The sequence below is a fragment of the Meriones unguiculatus genome, chromosome 5 (genome assembly GCF_030254825.1).
Source record: "Meriones unguiculatus strain TT.TT164.6M chromosome 5, Bangor_MerUng_6.1, whole genome shotgun sequence".
NCBI classification, from domain to species: domain Eukaryota; kingdom Metazoa; phylum Chordata; class Mammalia; order Rodentia; family Muridae; genus Meriones; species Meriones unguiculatus.
The window spans coordinates 107,432,977-107,450,564 of NC_083353.1; the positions used below are offsets into that span (position 1 = coordinate 107,432,977).

Here is a 17,588-nt window from a genome sequence, read left to right on the forward strand (position 1 = left end):
TTATAGGAACTGCCCCCCAAAACCCTGATGTAACCTAGTGCTTTTGCAGAGAGCTGGCTGTGGTCATGGCTTTGACTGTGGCTTTTGCTGTGGCTGTGGCTTTGAGAGTTAAAACATGTAGGAAGAGTCTACAGAGGACTCTCAGAGTTAAGACATGTAGAAAGAGTCTACAGAGGAGGAAGCTTCCAGATATATTGTGGACTATTCCCTCTGTTGGCTGTGAGGGAGTCACTGAGTTATTAGAAGCTGCTTATAACCTTTCAGAAAAGGCACTCTACAGAAAAATCAGAAGCAAAATCATTAGCAAAAGCATTGAGATAAAAACCAATCGTGGTCTATCATGAGTAGGTTGTTTTGCCTCCAGAGGCGCACACCAATGGCCCTTTGCTAATATGTGTGCTTTGACTCTTAATGATTGTGCAACTTATTTTTACATTTTTCATTGTATTTAGAAAGTATCAGTAGGAGGCTGTCGGTGTTTCACTCTGAAAGTATCCAGCAACACACTGATCTACAATGATAAACCCAACTTAAAGAATATAGGTGGCGTTGGAATTTTCAGTCCTAAACTGTTTTGCTCTGAGATTTTTTTTTAAAATATTATTTACCCAAGGAAAATGTTCAAATGGAGAACTTGTGTGCGTCTCTCTCTCTCTCTCTCTCTCTCTCTCTCTCTCTCTCTCTGTGTGTGTGTGTGTGTGTGTGTGTGTTCTGGTGCACTTGTGTGTTCATTTACCGATGTGCCTGTGTCCAGATGCAGGTGGAGGCCAGAGGTCATGTGAATACTATGCCGATTCATGTCCTAAGTTAATCAAGTCATGGATGACTGAGTGAATCTTTGATCCAATTTACATTTCTTTGACTGAGGCTGAGCGAGAATAGGTGAGCTTAATTGGTGACTTGCCCTTATCTTTTATGAACTGAATGCTCACGTTCTTGTTTCTGTAGCAGTGGAGTGTTCGTCTTATGAATCCCAATTAAAATGTATGTTATCATTCATTCATGTCACGTCGTCAGGGATGAAAGAAACATGCAATGACCTTTCTTAGGACACCTTTCACCTCATTTTTCTTTTTTTCTTTTCTAGCCCTGAAATCTAATGGTCTCTGGTAGCCTTCTCAGTCAAGGATGATGGGGAACCAGACACTGGTGACAGAGTTCATCCTTCAGGGCTTCTCTGAGCACCCGCAGTACCAGCTGTTCTTATTTATCTGCTTCCTCTCCCTCTACTCCGTGGCCCTCGCAGGTAATGTCCTTATCATCCTGGCCATCACCTGCAACCCTGGCCTCCACACCCCCATGTACTTTTTCTTGTTCAATCTGGCTACTATGGACATCATCTGTACTTCCTCCATTATGCCCAAGGCCCTGAAGGGTCTGGTGTCAGAGCGGAACCCCATCTCCTACGGCGGCTGCATGGCGCAGCTCTATTTCCTCACATGGGCCGCTTCCTCGGAGTTGCTCCTTCTCACGGTCATGGCCTACGACCGTTACGCAGCCATCTGCCACCCTCTGCACTACGGCACCATGATGAGCAAAGCCTTTTGCAGTGCGCTGGCTACCGGGGTGTGGGCGCTCTGTGCTTTCAACACGGCCATTCACACAGGACTGATGACTCGCTTGAAGTTCTGCGGCCCCAACGTCGTGACCCATTTCTTCTGCGAGGTGCCCCCCCTGCTGCTTCTCTCCTGTAGCTCGACCTACGTGAACAGCGTCATGATCGTCTTGGCGGACGCCTTTTACGGCGTACTGAACTTCCTGATGACCGTCGTGTCGTACGGCTTTATCATCTCCAGCGTCCTGAAGATGCGGACTTCGGAAGGGAAGCGGAAAGCCTTCTCCACCTGCTCCTCCCACCTCACCGTGGTGTGCATGTATTACACCGCCGTCTTCTACGCCTACATAAGCCCGGTCTCCAGCTACAACGCCGAGAAGAGCAAGCTGGCTGGCGTGCTGTACACCATGCTGAGCCCGACCCTCAACCCCCTCATCTATACTTTGAGGAACAAGGAGGTCAAGGCAGCTCTCGGGAAGCTTTTCCCTTTCCTCAGAAACTAACGTGCGATTCCCAAAGCTCTTCTCTTGGGCTTCCGGTCTCACTGTGGACTGGCTCTCCCCGGGGCACAGGAAGGGCTTGCTTCTGTGTGCCCTGAAGGTAATAAGCCAACCTTTTCCACCCACTGCAACGTCCTTGGAGATGACCTCAGGGATTTAGTGACCCGGCACTGACTGACAGGAGTGTGGCTGAATGTGAGCTCGCAAAACTCTCAGTATGAGAAGTGGGGTCTCTGGGTGGGGCCTCACAGTGATACAGTACTTTATTGTCAAAGAAGCAAAAATCTCTCTGAGAGGTCAGGGCGTCCATGAGCCTTACAGCTGTATGGAAATGCCCTTCTCTTCTTTGGGTGTAGAGCATGTATGTAGAAATCACACTTTGAAAGCGTGAGCTTTGAAAGACTTGAGTGGTACGTGGGGAGCCCCTGGCATTTTGAGGATTGCTTGACTGGAGAATTACTTCTTGTGACCTCTGGTCTCCAAGAAACCCACTTCTATTTTTCTTCAGCTTTTCCCTTTGGAGCCCTATAAGCCTCAAAGCGAAATGTTTGATGTTAATGTGAGTTATTGTTTCTGCTTTTCCCTTTTCCTCTCACTGACATTTGACTTAAGGTGAAACAAATTTTTAGGTTCACCTCTTGTACTTACCTGTAAAAGCTCCATCTTTGTCACATGATATGTGGCCTATGTACCTCGAAAAACACCCAAGCTTTCTCACCTCTTGAGACGGTCCTTGAATTCTGAGGGTCTGAGCCACTGCCTTGCCGTTTAGGAACAAGTGACATGAATCAGCTGTAATAAAAGCACCGTAAGAAGGTAACATTACCCTTCCGCTGTTTTTGAATAAACCTGGGAGGACGAATCTGTAGCTAATGCAGAGAGATCTTGAGTCTGTCCTTGTGTTTTTAGAAACCCTGTGGCAAAGTTAATTCTTTTGGTCAGGCTGACAGGAAAAATGTGAATATTTAGCTATATCTTTGGGAATAAATAAAACTACATATTCATTGATAGATTCGATGGAAGCTAAGAATAGAAGCTGGTATTTGATTTAGGAGGGCTGAGCTGTCTTCGGGTCTTCACCCATATCCTCATTATGCTTCGTCTGCAGTAAATTGATTTGGGACGGTCTTTATATGTATATGCAGATTCTTATGGACTAGGTCTAATCTCCATGATGAAAGTATCACCCTCTACTAACATTTTGATGCTTTCAGTTATCTCCAAGACTTTCAAATACAGTTGTTGACTTTGTCCACAACTACAGATTACTCAATATGATACTAACAGATTTTCAGCATGCCATGAAGAGTATTTATTATTTTTCCACCTTAGTTTCTAATAATTTTTCTAATCTCTATATCTTACAATGGATTTAATGTGTATATATATATATATATATATATATATATATATACACACACACACTTAGGAAGCAAGTTCCCCGATTAAACTGGTGTTTAACATGACAAACACAGGCATAAAAGTAGTGCTATATCCCAAGTGCCAAGCAATGTTGGCATTCAAGGTCAGAGAGAAAGTGAGAATGTGGCAAGAGCCTTGACCTCAATTGGCAGAAACATGAAATCAATTTGAACTCAAGTTAACTTCTAAACATAATAAAGGCAAAGATTAATCTAAGGGTTGATGGCTGGCTAGGCTAATGGGGTTAAATTGTATGGGAACACAACTCTCTGAAATGATCTATTGGAGAGGGGCAACTGGGGTGGGTAGGTGAGAGACCTTATTCAGTGATTATTGAAGCCACAGGTGCATCTCAGACATCTTGGTAATTTGCTGCTCTGTACAAGAGGCCAAAGGGGAGACTTCCCTGGAGAGACAGATTCTCAGCCCTCTTTTAATCTGAGTCCTTCCCAGACACCAGTATCATCTTCCTTCAGTCTGGATGTGGTTTTTCTGTTCTGCAAATTCTAACAAGTCCATTTATGTTCAGATCTCTCTTTGTCCCCCTTGCCCCCTTGGCCCCTAGGTTGGCCTCTGCTTTGTCTTGTTGCTTAAGCTGTTTTCTTTAGCTGTCTGGTGGGATACCCCTATCTCCTTTCCTTGTGTTGCAAGGACATATATGTCTGTTTTCTCCAACAGACCTAACAGCTAAGACTTTGTTCTTTTGTGGATCATTTTATAGGAATCAGTGACAATTTCCTACAGGCAGGAGAGAATCAGTTCTTCTTTCCATGTAGTATTAACCCTTAAAACTAAGGCTCCTGTCACCTAAGGAGCCACAGAGAAGAAGTGACAAAATTTCCATTCCACCCATTTCTCTGTTTTCTGTCCTTGATGCAATCAAGTTAAACACATCATTTCTCTGACTCATTCTCCAACCACAGGTCCTTATTCTCTTGTGGTATTTCTTGAAAACTATCACTAGAAATAAGTGTACTATATTAACCCAACATAAATGAATTCAAGTATGATGTTGAAGAACATGCGTAGTGTGAAAGAAATATAGTAAAATCACAATCTCTCTTATCATTGCATGGTTTTGTGTTAGTGTATATTAATTGTACTTTCACACATGCTTGTTACCTATTTGGTCATATCCAACCCTTAATTTATAAAGTAGATTTCTGGATGGTAGAATTACTTATTCATGGTTATACTGTTTAAGAAATATATATGATTTTTATTTAAATCATCCAATAAAAAATTTTCAATTTTGAAAGATAATGTGTATGGCTCTTTAATTGTTACAAGGAAGGAACAATGCTCTTACATGCCACCCTGGGCCTCTTTTAGTTGCAAAAGGTGAAGTCTCCCTTCCATCACCCCTCTCCTTGCCACAAGAAAAATGCGCAGAAAACGGACTTAAGACGTTGATTTATGTAAAGAAACAATAAGAATTTGAGAAGTTAAAGATAGAAGTGGAAGTGAGAAAAAGGCCATGGAGAAAGTGTGAGAGGAAAGGATGGAGACTGGGGGAGTGTGCAGAATGTGGCAGAAATGCTGTGACGTGCTGGGGAAGTCTAGATTTATAAAAAAAGCAAAATATCCATTAACTGGTTTCCTCCTCTAGCAAATGCAGTTCTGAGCCAGCCATCACCATATGAGACATTCAGGTAGTTGGGAGACACTGAGACATAATCCGGAGAGGCAACCTGGAGGTAGAGAAAGAGGATGGGGGTAAGACCTAGTCCTGTGAGTCTGTCTTGCCCAGGCACCAGACATGGGAACGAGGAAGGTTTTTCATGCTTCTAGCCACTGTTGGTCACAGCCTTATGAGAAACTCTGAGCACAGGCCTAGAGTAGGGGAGCATGCCTTTAATCCCAGCACTCGGGAGGCAAAGGCAGGCAATCTCTTTGAGTTCAAGGCCAGCCTGGTCTACAAAGCAAGTCTGGGACAGCCAGGGCTATACAGAGAAATCTTATTTTGAAAAATGAAGAGGGAGAGAGAGAGAGAGAGAGAGAGAGAGAGAGAGAGAGAGAGAGAGAAACTCTGAAAGTGGAAACCACCTAAATCTGCTGCCAACTTTTCTAGACTACCAAATATTGTTTACCATTTTAAGTTTACTTTGTTCTGATTATCTTGTTCCCGGGTAAGTGCAGGGGCAGATGTGCCAAGAATATCTCTGAGTCAGAGGCTCCTAGGGAGTTCTCTGGCATAATTATTTGAGTCACAACCTCCAGGGTGTAAGGGACCTTCTACAGCAGTAGGTTTCCACACGATCTTTTCAAAAGGTTTCTGGTATCCTTCCTCATATCCTCTTCTTTATGCTTGTCTCCCATCTCCTGCCCATTTATTCTTTCCTGTCCCAGTATTCGCTTTTAACCATTTATACCACAGACTTCCCTCCTTACTGCCCTTTACTACATTGCTAATTTCTATGGGTATTCCAAACTAAATGCTCATAACTAAACTTTCAAAACTAACATATACACACAGAGAACACATGCCATGTTTGTCTTTCTAGGTCTGAGTTACCTCACTCAGGATGAGTGCTTCAAGCTCCATCCATTTTCCTGTGAGTTTCACAATATTATTTTTATCAGCTGAGTAGTATTCCATTGTGTAAACGTACCACATTTTCATTATCCATTCATCAGTCAATGGGCATCTATATTAATTTCTACTGGCTATTGTGAAAGAACGGCAATGAACACTAATAAGAAAGTCTCTTTGTAGTAGGAGATAGATTCCTATATATGCCCAGTATTTAGTGCATTAGGTAGGATTTCTGTTGCTGTGATGAAATACCATGAGCATGACTATGACCATGACCATGGCCATGATCAAAAGCAACTTGAGGGTGAACTTACAACTCTCACTTTATACCTCATCACTGAGGGACATCAGGGCAGGAACTAAGACAGGAATTTGGAGGCAGGAACTGAGGTAGAGAACATGGAAGGATGTTGCTTAAGGCCATTCTCTTCATGCTTACTCAGCCTGCTTATACATCCCAGGACCACCTGCCAAGGAATGGCACACTCACAATGGGCTGGACCATCCCACATCATCAGTGATTAAGGCAATGCCGCACAACTTGCCTACAGGCCAATCTCCTGGAAGCATTTTCTCAGTTGTGATTCCTTCTTCTCAGATAACTTAAGCTTGGGTCCTGCTGAAGTAAATGAATCAGCACAATTCACCCCTTGTCAACATGACGCTCAATTACATCACTATTCAACTAAAAACCTTTTCTTTCCCTTTTGTCCTGAAGGTGACATGTTAATACTAATATCACAATTTATTTCCTTGCCTGACTTTGATGTGATGGTTTTTGTTCTATCTTATCATAGTTTTGTTGTAGCCTGCTATTTGAGACAAAGCTACGGCCACCTTTGTATTAAGCTTCCATTTGGTTTCTAAGGTGAAATTAAGTTCAAAATTATAAACTTTTCAACTCTGCTTCTGGGAAGTGGTTGTTCATAGTTGACCTTATGATTGAATAGTCTCATAACTCATACTTTGTTATCTATTCACTTGGCTACACTCTGGTTGCACCTCCAGATACTGCTACAAGGTGCAACTAGTATCCCTAGCTGATGAAACGGCAGGGCTCCCTGCTTCTTCAAGAGGGCTGCACCCAGCAAACACAGTATAAGAGCAGCAGCAGCAGCAGCTCACTAAATTCAGAGCGAGAAACCCAGAGCCAAATTAGTTGTTTTGAGTATGGTCATTCGGTTGACCATACTCAAAAAGCTGAGGGGGCTTCCTTCAGGAACAATCATCTTCCTGCCAAGGGGATTCTCTCCACCCCAGGACTCCAGCAGGCACCAGAAATTCTAACAGCCAATACCTGAGACAGCCAGATGGGTAGAGACCAGGGTAAAAGCACAGACAACAAAAGGCAAAGAAACATGGCATCTCCAAAATCTAGTTATCCAGGGGCAAGTGGCCCTGGACACCCTAACATAGGTGAAATTCAAGAAGATGACCTTACATCTATGCTTAGGAAAAGGAAGTGGAAGAAACAAATAAAATGAATAAAGAAATAGAGGAAGATAAAGTAAAAAAGAGTATGGCCATCTTTAAAGAAATAGAGGAACACAAAGTCAAACAGAGTATGACCATCCAAAAAGAAATACAGGAAGATGCAGCCAAACAGTTTGTGACCTTAAGAGAGGAAATGATTAAATCACTGAAAGAAATAAAAGAAACAGAGTAATGTTCAAACAAAGAGGTGAAGGAATTGAAGGAAAAACAGAAAAATACAGTCAGACAAGTGAAGGAAATCAACAAAACGGTTCAAGATCTGAAGATAGAATTGGAAAAATTAAAGAAAACAAACTGAGGAAATCATGGAAAGGAAGAACTTAGGGAAGAAAACAGGAACTAAGAGGTAAGTATAACCAACAGACTATAAGAGATGGGAGAAAGAATCTCAGGTGTGGAAGATACAATGGAAGAAATCAATGTATATGTCAAAGAAAATGATAAATCTAAAAAACTCCTGACACAAACCATTCAAGAAATCCAAGACAACATGAAAACACAAAACCTAAGAATAATAGGAATAGAGGGAAAAGAAGATTCCTGTCTCCAAGACCCAGAAAATATTTTCAACAAAATCATAGAATAAAATTTCCCTAACTGAAAGGAGAGGCCTATAAGCATACAAGAGGCCCAGAGAACACTTAATAAATTATACCAGAAAAGAAAATCCTCCTACCATATAATATTCAAAACAGTAAGTACACAGAACAAAGAAAAAATAATAAAAGCTGCAAGGGAAAAGGGCCAAGTAACATATAATGGCAAACCCATTAGAATCACACCTGACTTCTCAACAGAGACTATGAAAGCCAGAAGGATCTGGACTGATGTCATGCAGAACATAAAGGAACAGAGATATTAGCCTAGGCTACAGAACCCAGCAAAACTCTCAGTTATCATAGATGGAGAAAACAAGATATTCAACAACAAATACAAATTTAAACAATACCTACCCACAAATCCAACATTACAGAAGATACTAGAAGGAAAAATACAACCCAGGAAAACTTAACTACTTTCAGAAAAACACAGGAAATAAATAACCTCATTACAGCAAACCTAAATATAGCCAAGCACACCAACACAGTACTACAACCAACATCAAAATAAAAGGATCTAACAGCCACTGGTCATTAGTCTCTCTCAACCTCATGGACTCAACTCTCCAATAAAAAGACACAGACTAACTAAGACACAGAATGGATGTATAAACAAGACCCAACAATCTGTTGCAAACAAGAAAAACATCTAAGTCACAAAGATAGACATTACCTGAGACTAAAGGGTTGGAAGACCCAAGAAGCCAGCAGGAGTAGCCATTCTAATATCTAATAAAATACATTTTCAACCAAAATTAATCAAAAGATATGGGGAAGGTCACTTCATGCTCATCAAAGGAAAACTCCACCAAGAAGAATTCTGAACATCTATGCCCCAAATAAAAGGGCACCCACATTTGTAAAAGAAACATTAATAAAACCACACATAGATCCCCATACATTAATAGTGGGAGATGTCAACACCCCACTCTCAACAAAGGACAGGTCAACAAAACATAAATTAAACAAAGAAACAATGAGTCTAACAGAGGTCATGAATCAAATGGACCTAACAGACATCTACAGAACCTTTCACCCAAACATAAAAGAATTTACCTTATTCTCAGCACATCATGGAACCTTCTCCAAAATAGACCATATAGTTGGTCACAAAGCAAGCCTCAACAGAAACAAGAAGATTGAAATAATCTCTTGTATCCTATCTGACCACCATGGACTAAAGTTGGACCCCAACAACAACAGATATAGCAAAAAGCCTACACACACATGGAACTGAACAATTTGTTACTCAATGACAGCTGGGTCAGGGAAGAAATAAAGAAAGAAATTAAAGACTTCCTACAATTCAATGAAAATGAAGGCAAAACATACCCAAACTTATGGGACACAATGTAAGCAGTGCTAAGAGGAAAGTTCATAGCACTAAGTGCCTTCAAGAAGAAAGTCGAAAAATCTCATTCAAACAACTTAATGGCTCACCTGAAAACCCTAGAAAAAAAGAAACAGACACATGCAAGAGGAGTAGATGGCTGGAAATAATCAAACTCAGGCCTGAAATCAATAAATTAGAAACAAATAAAACAATTCAAAGAATCAATGAAACCAAGAGCTGGTTCTTTGAGAAAAGCAACAAGATAGACAAACCCTTAGCCAAACTAACTACAAAGCAGAAAGACACTATCCAAATCAACAAAATCAGAAATGAAAAAGGAGACATAACAACAGACACTGAGGAAATCCAAACAATCATTAGGTCTTACTTCAAAAGTCTATATGCCACAAAATTTGAAAATCTAAATGAAATGGACAATTTTCTTGAGTGATTCCACTTACCAAAGCTGAATCAAGACCAGGAAAATAAATTAAATAATCCTATATGTCCTAAAGAAATAGAAGCTGTCATCAAAAGTCTCCCATCCAAAAAAAGCACAGGACCAGATGGTTTCAGCGCAGAATTCTACCAGACCTTCAAAGAACAGCTAACACCAATACTTTTCAAACTATTCCACAAAATAGAAACAGAAGGAACATTACCAAACTTGTTCTATGAAGCCACAGTCATCTTGGTACCTAAACTTCACAAAGACCCAACAAAGAAAGAAAATTTCAGGCCAATCTCCTTTATGAACATTGATGCAAAAAATACTCAACAAAATACTCACAAACTGAATCCAAGAACACATCAAAGATATCTTCCACTATGACAAAGTGGGCTTCATCCCAGGTATGCAGAGGTGGTTCAATATATAGAAATCCATCAATGTAATCCACCATATAAACAAACTAAAAGGAAAAAAAAAACATGATCATCTCCTTAGATGCTGAAAAAGCATTTGATAAAATCCAACATTCATTTATGTTTAAAGTCCTGTAAAGATCAGGGATACAAGGCACATAACTAGACATAGTAAAAGCAATATACAGCAAGCCTATAACCACCATCAAACTAAATCAATCCCACTGAAATCAGGGACAAGTCAAGGCTTCCCACTTTCTCCTTATCTCTTCAACATAGTTCTTAAAGTCCTTCCTAGAACAATAAGACAATTAAAGGAGATCATGAGGATTCAAATCAGAAAGGAAGAAGTCAAACTATCACTATTTGTAGATGATATGATAGCATACATGAATGACCCCAAAAATTCTACCAGAGAACTCCTACAGCTGATAAACATCTTCAGCAAAGTGGCTGGATACAAAGTTAACTCAAAAAATCAATAGCCCTCCTGTATACAAAAGAGAAGTGGGCTGAGAGAGAAATTAGGGAAACAACACTATTAACAATAGCCACAAAGGACATAAAGTACCTTGCTGTAACTCTAACCAAGCAAGTCAAAGACTTGTATGAAAGAACTTCCAGTCTCTGAAGAAAAAAATAGAAGATATCAGAAGATGGAAAGATCTCCCATACTCATGGCTTGGTAGGATTAACAAAGTAAAAATGGCCATCTTACCAAAAGCAATCTACAGAGTCAATGCAGTTCCCATCAAATTAAACAATTCTTTACACACCTGAAAGAAAAATTCTCAACTTCATATGGAATAACAAGAAACCCAGAATAGCTAAAACAATCCTCTACGGTAAAAGATCTTCTGAAGGTATCTCCATCCCTGATCTCAAGCTGTACTATAGAGCAACAGTAATAAAAACTGCATGGTACTGTCATAGAAACAGTCTGGTGGATCAATGGGATTGAATAGAAGACCCATAAATAAACCCACATACTTATGGACACCTGATTTTTGACAAAAATGCCAAAACCATACAATGGAAAAAAATGGCATCTTCAACAAATGGTGCTGGTCTAACTGGATATCTACATGTATGAAAATGCAAATAGATCCATACTTATCGCCCTGCACAAAACTAAAGTCCATGTGGCTTAAGGAACTCAACATAAAACCAGACACACTAAACCTGTTAGAAGAAAAATTGGGGAAGAGCCTTGAACTCATTGGCACAGGAGACAACTTCCTGAACAGAACACCAACAACACAGGCTCTAAGAGCAACAATCAATAAATGGGACCTCATGAAAATGAATAGCCTCTGTAAAGCAAAAGACACTGTTGGCAGAAGAAAATGATAGAGTACAGATTGGGAAAGGACCTTCACGCTATATCTGACAGAGGGCTAATATCCAGAATATATAAAGAACTCAAGAAGTTAAACAGCAACAAATCAAGTAATCCAATTTAAAAAATGGCATACAGAGCTAAATAGAGAATTCTCAACAGAGGAATATCGAATGGCAGAGAAACACTTAAAGAAATGCTCAACATCCTTAGCCATCAGGGAAATGCAAATCAAAATGACCCTGAGATTTCACCTTATACCCATCAGAATGGCTACAATCAAAAACTCAAGTGACAATACATGCTGGAAAGGATGTGGAGAAAGGGGGACCCTCCTCCATTGCTGGTAGGATTGTAAACTTGACAACCACTTTGGAAATCAATCCAGCACTTTCTACCAAGATCAAGCTATACCCCTCCTAGGCATATATTGAAAAGATGCTCAAGTATACAACAAGTACATTTGCTGAACCACGTTTGTAGTAGCTTTATTCATAATAGGAGCTGGAAACAATCCAGATGTTCCTCGGTTGGTGTGGTACATTTACACAATGGAATACGAGTTAGCAATTAAAAACAAGGAAATCATGAAATTTGCAGGCAATTGGTGGGATCTGGAAAAGATCATCCTGAGTGAGGTATCCCAGAAGTAGAAAGACACACATGGTATATTCTCATTCATTTGTGGCTATTAGACCTATAATATAGTATAAACATACTAAAATCTGTACATCTAAGGAAGCTAGTCAAGAAGAAGGACCCTGGGTAATGCGATCAATCCTCATTCAGTAAGGCAAACGGGATGGACATCGGGAGAAGGAGAAAACAGAGAACAGAACAGGAGCCCACCACAGGGGGCCTCTGAAAGACTCTAGCCAGCAGGGTATCAAATCAGATGCTGAGAGTCATAGCCAAACTTTGGACAGAGTGCAGGGAATCTTGTGAAAGAAGAGGGAGATAGAAAGACTTGGAGAGGACAGGAACTCCACAAGAAGAGCAACAGAACCAAGAATTCTGGGCACAGGGGTCTTTTCTGAGACTGATACTCCGACCAAGGACCATGCATGGAGATAACCTAGAACCCCTGCACAGATGTAGCCCATGGCAGCTCAGTGTCCAAGTAGGTTTCCTAGTAAGGGGAAAAGGGGCTGTCTCTGACATGAACTCAGTGGCCGGCTCTTTGATAATCTCCCCCTGACGGGGGGAGCAGCCTTACCAGGCCACAGAGGAAGACAATGCAGCCAGTCCTGAGGAGACCTGATGAGAGGTTAGGGTCAGAAGGAATGGGAGGAGGACCTCCCCTATCAGTGGACTGGGGAAAGGCATGAGAGGAGAAGAGGGAGGGAGTGTGAGGTTGGGAGGGGAACAGGGAAGGGCTTCAGTTGAGATACAAAGTGAATAAACTGTAATTAATAAAAAAATAAATTAATTAAAAAAAAACTTTAAAGGCACCAGGTATGGTGCATTGAGCATGTACTGGTTGCTCAGCCTCTACAGTGTGCATTCTGCTGTTGCTGGACTGCCTGTACATACTGTGTAAACCAATCTAGTGAATCCCCTTTGTATATGTGTTTATTCTATTATTTCTTTTTTTTCCCAGAGACTTATCTCAGTGATCCAGTTCTGTAATGTGGCTTTTAACAGATGGATAAGTTGTGCTATTTAGCTATTCAGTCCTGGCCAGCTTGGCTTTCATTGTGAGTGCCAGGCTGGCTGCAAGCTCATGGCAATCTTCCTGCCTTAGTCCCATGAATGCATGGATTACAGGCATGTGCCATGTTGGCTAGTTCCCTTTGACCTTTCAATCCTACCTTAAAAATAGTATGCAACTTGGAAATTTATCAGCTTTGGGGGGGCGGTTATAGGTACTCTACTTTAAAATATTTTCATGAAGACATTGGAAGGCTCGTATTATATTTTTTGTAGACAATGCTTATACTTACTAATCATATATATCATCAGATATAATAATGATTTATACAAATGTGATAGTTCATTCAGAGCGATGTTAAATTACCAGCCATGAGGGATCCCAGGGTGGCACAGGTCTGTGGATGGCTTTGTTCCCCCTACTAATGATACTGAGTGTCCCTTGGTGCCCCCGCCTGGACTTGGTGGGCCCTGATTAGTCTCAAGAGATAGCCCGATGCTAAACATATGTTGGGACAAATTCACATCCCTTTCATTTCTGTCCTGGTGGTGTAAGTATTCGCGTCAGTCTGGGAACATGAACTGGGTGGGCGGTGGGTGGTAGGAGTAGCAAAGTTGGTGTTTGGGAAGCATTCCAGAGAAATAGTGTTTATGAAGAAAATATCTATGTACGTCGTATTGGGAGAAGAGTCTCTTGCCTTCTTCCCTGACTGTAGTGTGTCCCTGACAGTAGGGTTGCGTGCCAATGCTGGTGCAAGCAAGGTGGCAGAGTGGGATGTGAGGATCTGGAGGTTCACAAAAGCTTTTGTTCGTTTGTTTGTTTGTTTGTTTGTTGTTTGTTTGTTTTTTTTTTTTTGGAATTCCAGATGAATTCTCTTGCTAGTTCTCAGAGAACAATAAGGAAATGAGTGTTCTTGTTCCCCCATGGTGTCGCCATGCAAGATTTCCACTGAGGTGGAAATTCGGTTTCATGCAGTTCTTGGGCTGTTAATTGGTTGTAGAAGAGAAACTGGCAGATGTAACAGGGTTGGATTTATCTCTGGAATGATTATGAACAGCTAGAATATAAGTGCTTATTTACTCACATTTTAGCTGCCCAGACCTATGTGTTGATTTTTTTCCTGAGAGTGAAAATAGCAGAAGGCAGAGCTCTGGTTGCTGTGAGCTGCTTGTGGCAAAGGTGTGGCCTCCGTGTGAATGGGGTGTCTTGCCGCTTGTTTGCTGTAAATGACAGCGGGATTTTCCTTCAATGTGGTTTTCCTGCAGCTCTGATAAAGAGACTGGGAGTATCTGGCTGTTTTAAGCAGCTAGGTCTGAGATCTGAGGTGGAGTCTAGTTGACCAGAGTGACAAAGGCTCATATACGAGGAAAGAACATTTATCCATTAGAGGGAAAGAATATTTATCCATTAACAGGAATTAGGAGAAAGGATGAATCAGAATCATCACTTGAGTTAAGTAATGAAATCTTTTTCTTCTATGTTAAGCATTTGTGTGTGTGTGTTTGTGTGTGTCTGGAGTACAGCTATAGGTGTCATTTCTCAGGCATTATTCACTTTTATTTTTGAGAATGAGTCTTTTACTGGTCTAGAACTTCACAAATAGGCTATGCTGACCGGCCAGCAAACCCCAGAGATCTGCCTATCTTCATCTGTTCAGAGATTTCAAGAGCATACTACTGTGCTCTTCTTCTCCTCCTTTTTCTCCTCCCCTTCTCCTCCTTCTTTTTCTCCTCCCCTTCTTCTCCTCTTCTTCCTCCTTTTCTTTCTTCTCCTTCTTCAATTTGGATTATGGGGAATCAAACTCAAATGGTATACTGAGCTATCTCTCAAATTTGGGTATTCTTTTGTCTCATTCTTTTCTTTGTATGTATGTGTGTGTGTTATATTTGTGCATGTGGGGGTATGTTCATGTGTGAGTGTGTATGCATGTGTGCAGTCATGTGTTTGTGCTTGCATGCACACACTCACATGCTAAGCACATGTGTACACGTAGAAACCGGAGGTTGATTTTGGATACCATCATTTCTCACTTTCTACCATACTTTGTGAGCTAGAGTCTCTTCCTGAATGGAGCTTATGGTTTCAACTAGACTGGCTTAGCCTAGCCAGTGGGCGTCTGGGATCTGCTTGCCTTTGCTCCCCTCCAATGCTGGGGTCTCAGAGCACTTCACCACTCCTGGCTTTTTACATGGGTGCTGGGAGTCTGAACTCACACTTGGATGGCAAGCATCTTACCTGCTGACCCATTTTGCCAGCCTCCTGGACATTTTTGTAATATCTGGACCAAGAAGATCAGTTGATAGAATCTCTCCCTGGACTGAGCATCAAGCACAGGATGGAGGGGAAACACTTCTCCATCACTGTCTATTTGGGGCTCTTGATGAAAGCAGCCAGACATGAGCCCTGAACAAGTCAAGTAGAGCTCTTTACGTGGCTCTTCTGATCTAATTCCCTTCATAGGACTGAAGATGGCACTTCAGAATGACAGGACTTTTTGCTGATAAGAATATACAGCCAAACATGGAAACAAATGCTAAGGTATGATGAAGGAACACATGTGGGATAAACAGGTTCTATGACTTCACAGGTTTTGAAGCTTTGTTTTTGCTTTATGTGTGATCAGTATTTTGCTTGCACGTGTGTATACATACAGCCTGCATGCCCGGTGCCCTCAGAGGTCAGAAGAGGGAGCCGGGATCCTTAGAACTGGAGTTAGAGGGTTGTCCTGTGTGTTCCGGAAACTGACCCCAGGCCCTCTGCACAAACCACAAATGCCCTCAGCTGCTGAGCCATGGCTCTGGTGCCTATCTATGGCTTAACTTTTGGTTTGTCTGGCTTCTTTGGTTTTCTTTTGTCTTGCAGTGGTGGGAAACTGAACCATAGCTTCACACACGTTACATAGGTGCACTACGTCTGAGCTGCAGCCCCACGTTCAGGTTGATTTTTAAGCTGTAATTTTTCCTTTGCAACATTTACCTGTGCCTGTATGACATGGATGCCCTTTTACCAGAAACGTGTACCATGGCCCAAAGAGGTAAACGAGGATAACCTTGTTCTGAGTAGGCATCGAACCACATCGGAAAACGACCAACACTGTTGAACGATCTTATCCCTAATGAAGGTTTGCAGCAGCGCAGTTCTTCTAGAGCTGGCATTTTAAGGTACATGTAATATAAAGACGATACTAGTAATAATCACCTATTAGCAACTGGCAAAATAACATATTTGCCTTCCCATGGCATTTACAGTTTTAGGAACATACTGTTCTCCACCATCAGTCCCGGTTCTGCAAGGTCCCTCAGTGACAGACTGAAGACACCGAAATGCTGAGGACAGAGGAAACGAGGAACGGGACGGCTGTCCAGGAGTTTATCCTGGAGGGCTTCCCCGCGGTGGAGCACCTGGGGATCCTCCTCTTCCTAGTGCACCTGCTGGCCTACGTGGCTTCCCTCCTGGGCAACATGCTCATAATCAGCATCACCTGTGAGGACCGCCGCTTACAGACGCCCATGTACTTCTTCCTCAGCAGCTTCTCCTTCGTGGAGTGTTGTTTCATAACGACCGTCATTCCCCAGCTGCTCGCCATCTTCCTGTCAGGGAGGCAAACGATTTCCTTTGCAGCCTGCTTCACACAAGCCTTTGTCTTTCTCTTCCTGGGGGCGACTGTTTTTTTCCTGATGGCTGTGCTCTCCCTGGACCGGTACCTGGCCATCTGCAAACCTCTGCATTACCCCACCATCATGAGCCCAAGGGCCTGCTTCTTTCTCGTCGCCGTCTGTTTAGTTTCGGGATTCCTCTTCATGGGCGGCCCGGTCGTGATGCTCTCCCGGTCGCTTTACTGTGGCCCCAATGTTATTCCTCACTTTTTCTGTGATTTTGGACCACTGGCAAACCTCTCCTGTTCAGAGACCAGGCCTATTGAAATGCTGTTCTTTAACCTTGCTTTGATTGTGCTCTTCACGTCCCTTCTTATAGCCATCTTTGCGTACAGCAAAATAGTAGTCACAATAGTGCGCCTCCCTTCCGCCAGGGAGCGACAGAGAGCCTTCTCCACCTGTTCCTCTCATCTCATCGTCCTCTCTCTCATGTACGGCAGCTGTGTGTTCATATACATGAAGCCAAAGCAGACAAGCAGGCTGGACACCAACAGAGAGGCCGCTCTTGTGAACACGGTGGTGACCCCCCTTCTCAACCCCGTCATCTACACACTGCGGAACAAGCAGGTCCACCAGGCTCTGAGGGATGTAATGTCCAGGGTGAAATCACACAGGAGGAGGAACGCACCTTCCCTTTAG

General features: G+C 42.1%; 2 protein-coding genes across 2 annotated transcripts; both read left to right on the forward strand.

The window, feature by feature from the left end:
• Positions 1-1,128: 1,128 nt before the first annotated feature.
• LOC110563695 (olfactory receptor 13A1) lies at positions 1,129-2,058 on the forward strand. The gene has a single exon (XM_021660865.1). The coding sequence runs from the start codon at positions 1,129-1,131 to the stop codon at positions 2,056-2,058; it is 930 nt and encodes a 309-aa protein (XP_021516540.1).
• A 14,558-nt stretch (positions 2,059-16,616) lies between these two features.
• On the forward strand, positions 16,617-17,588 carry LOC110563687 (olfactory receptor 6C4-like). Its single transcript, XM_021660855.1, has one exon. It carries the CDS (start codon positions 16,617-16,619, stop codon positions 17,586-17,588), a length of 972 nt encoding a protein of 323 aa, XP_021516530.1.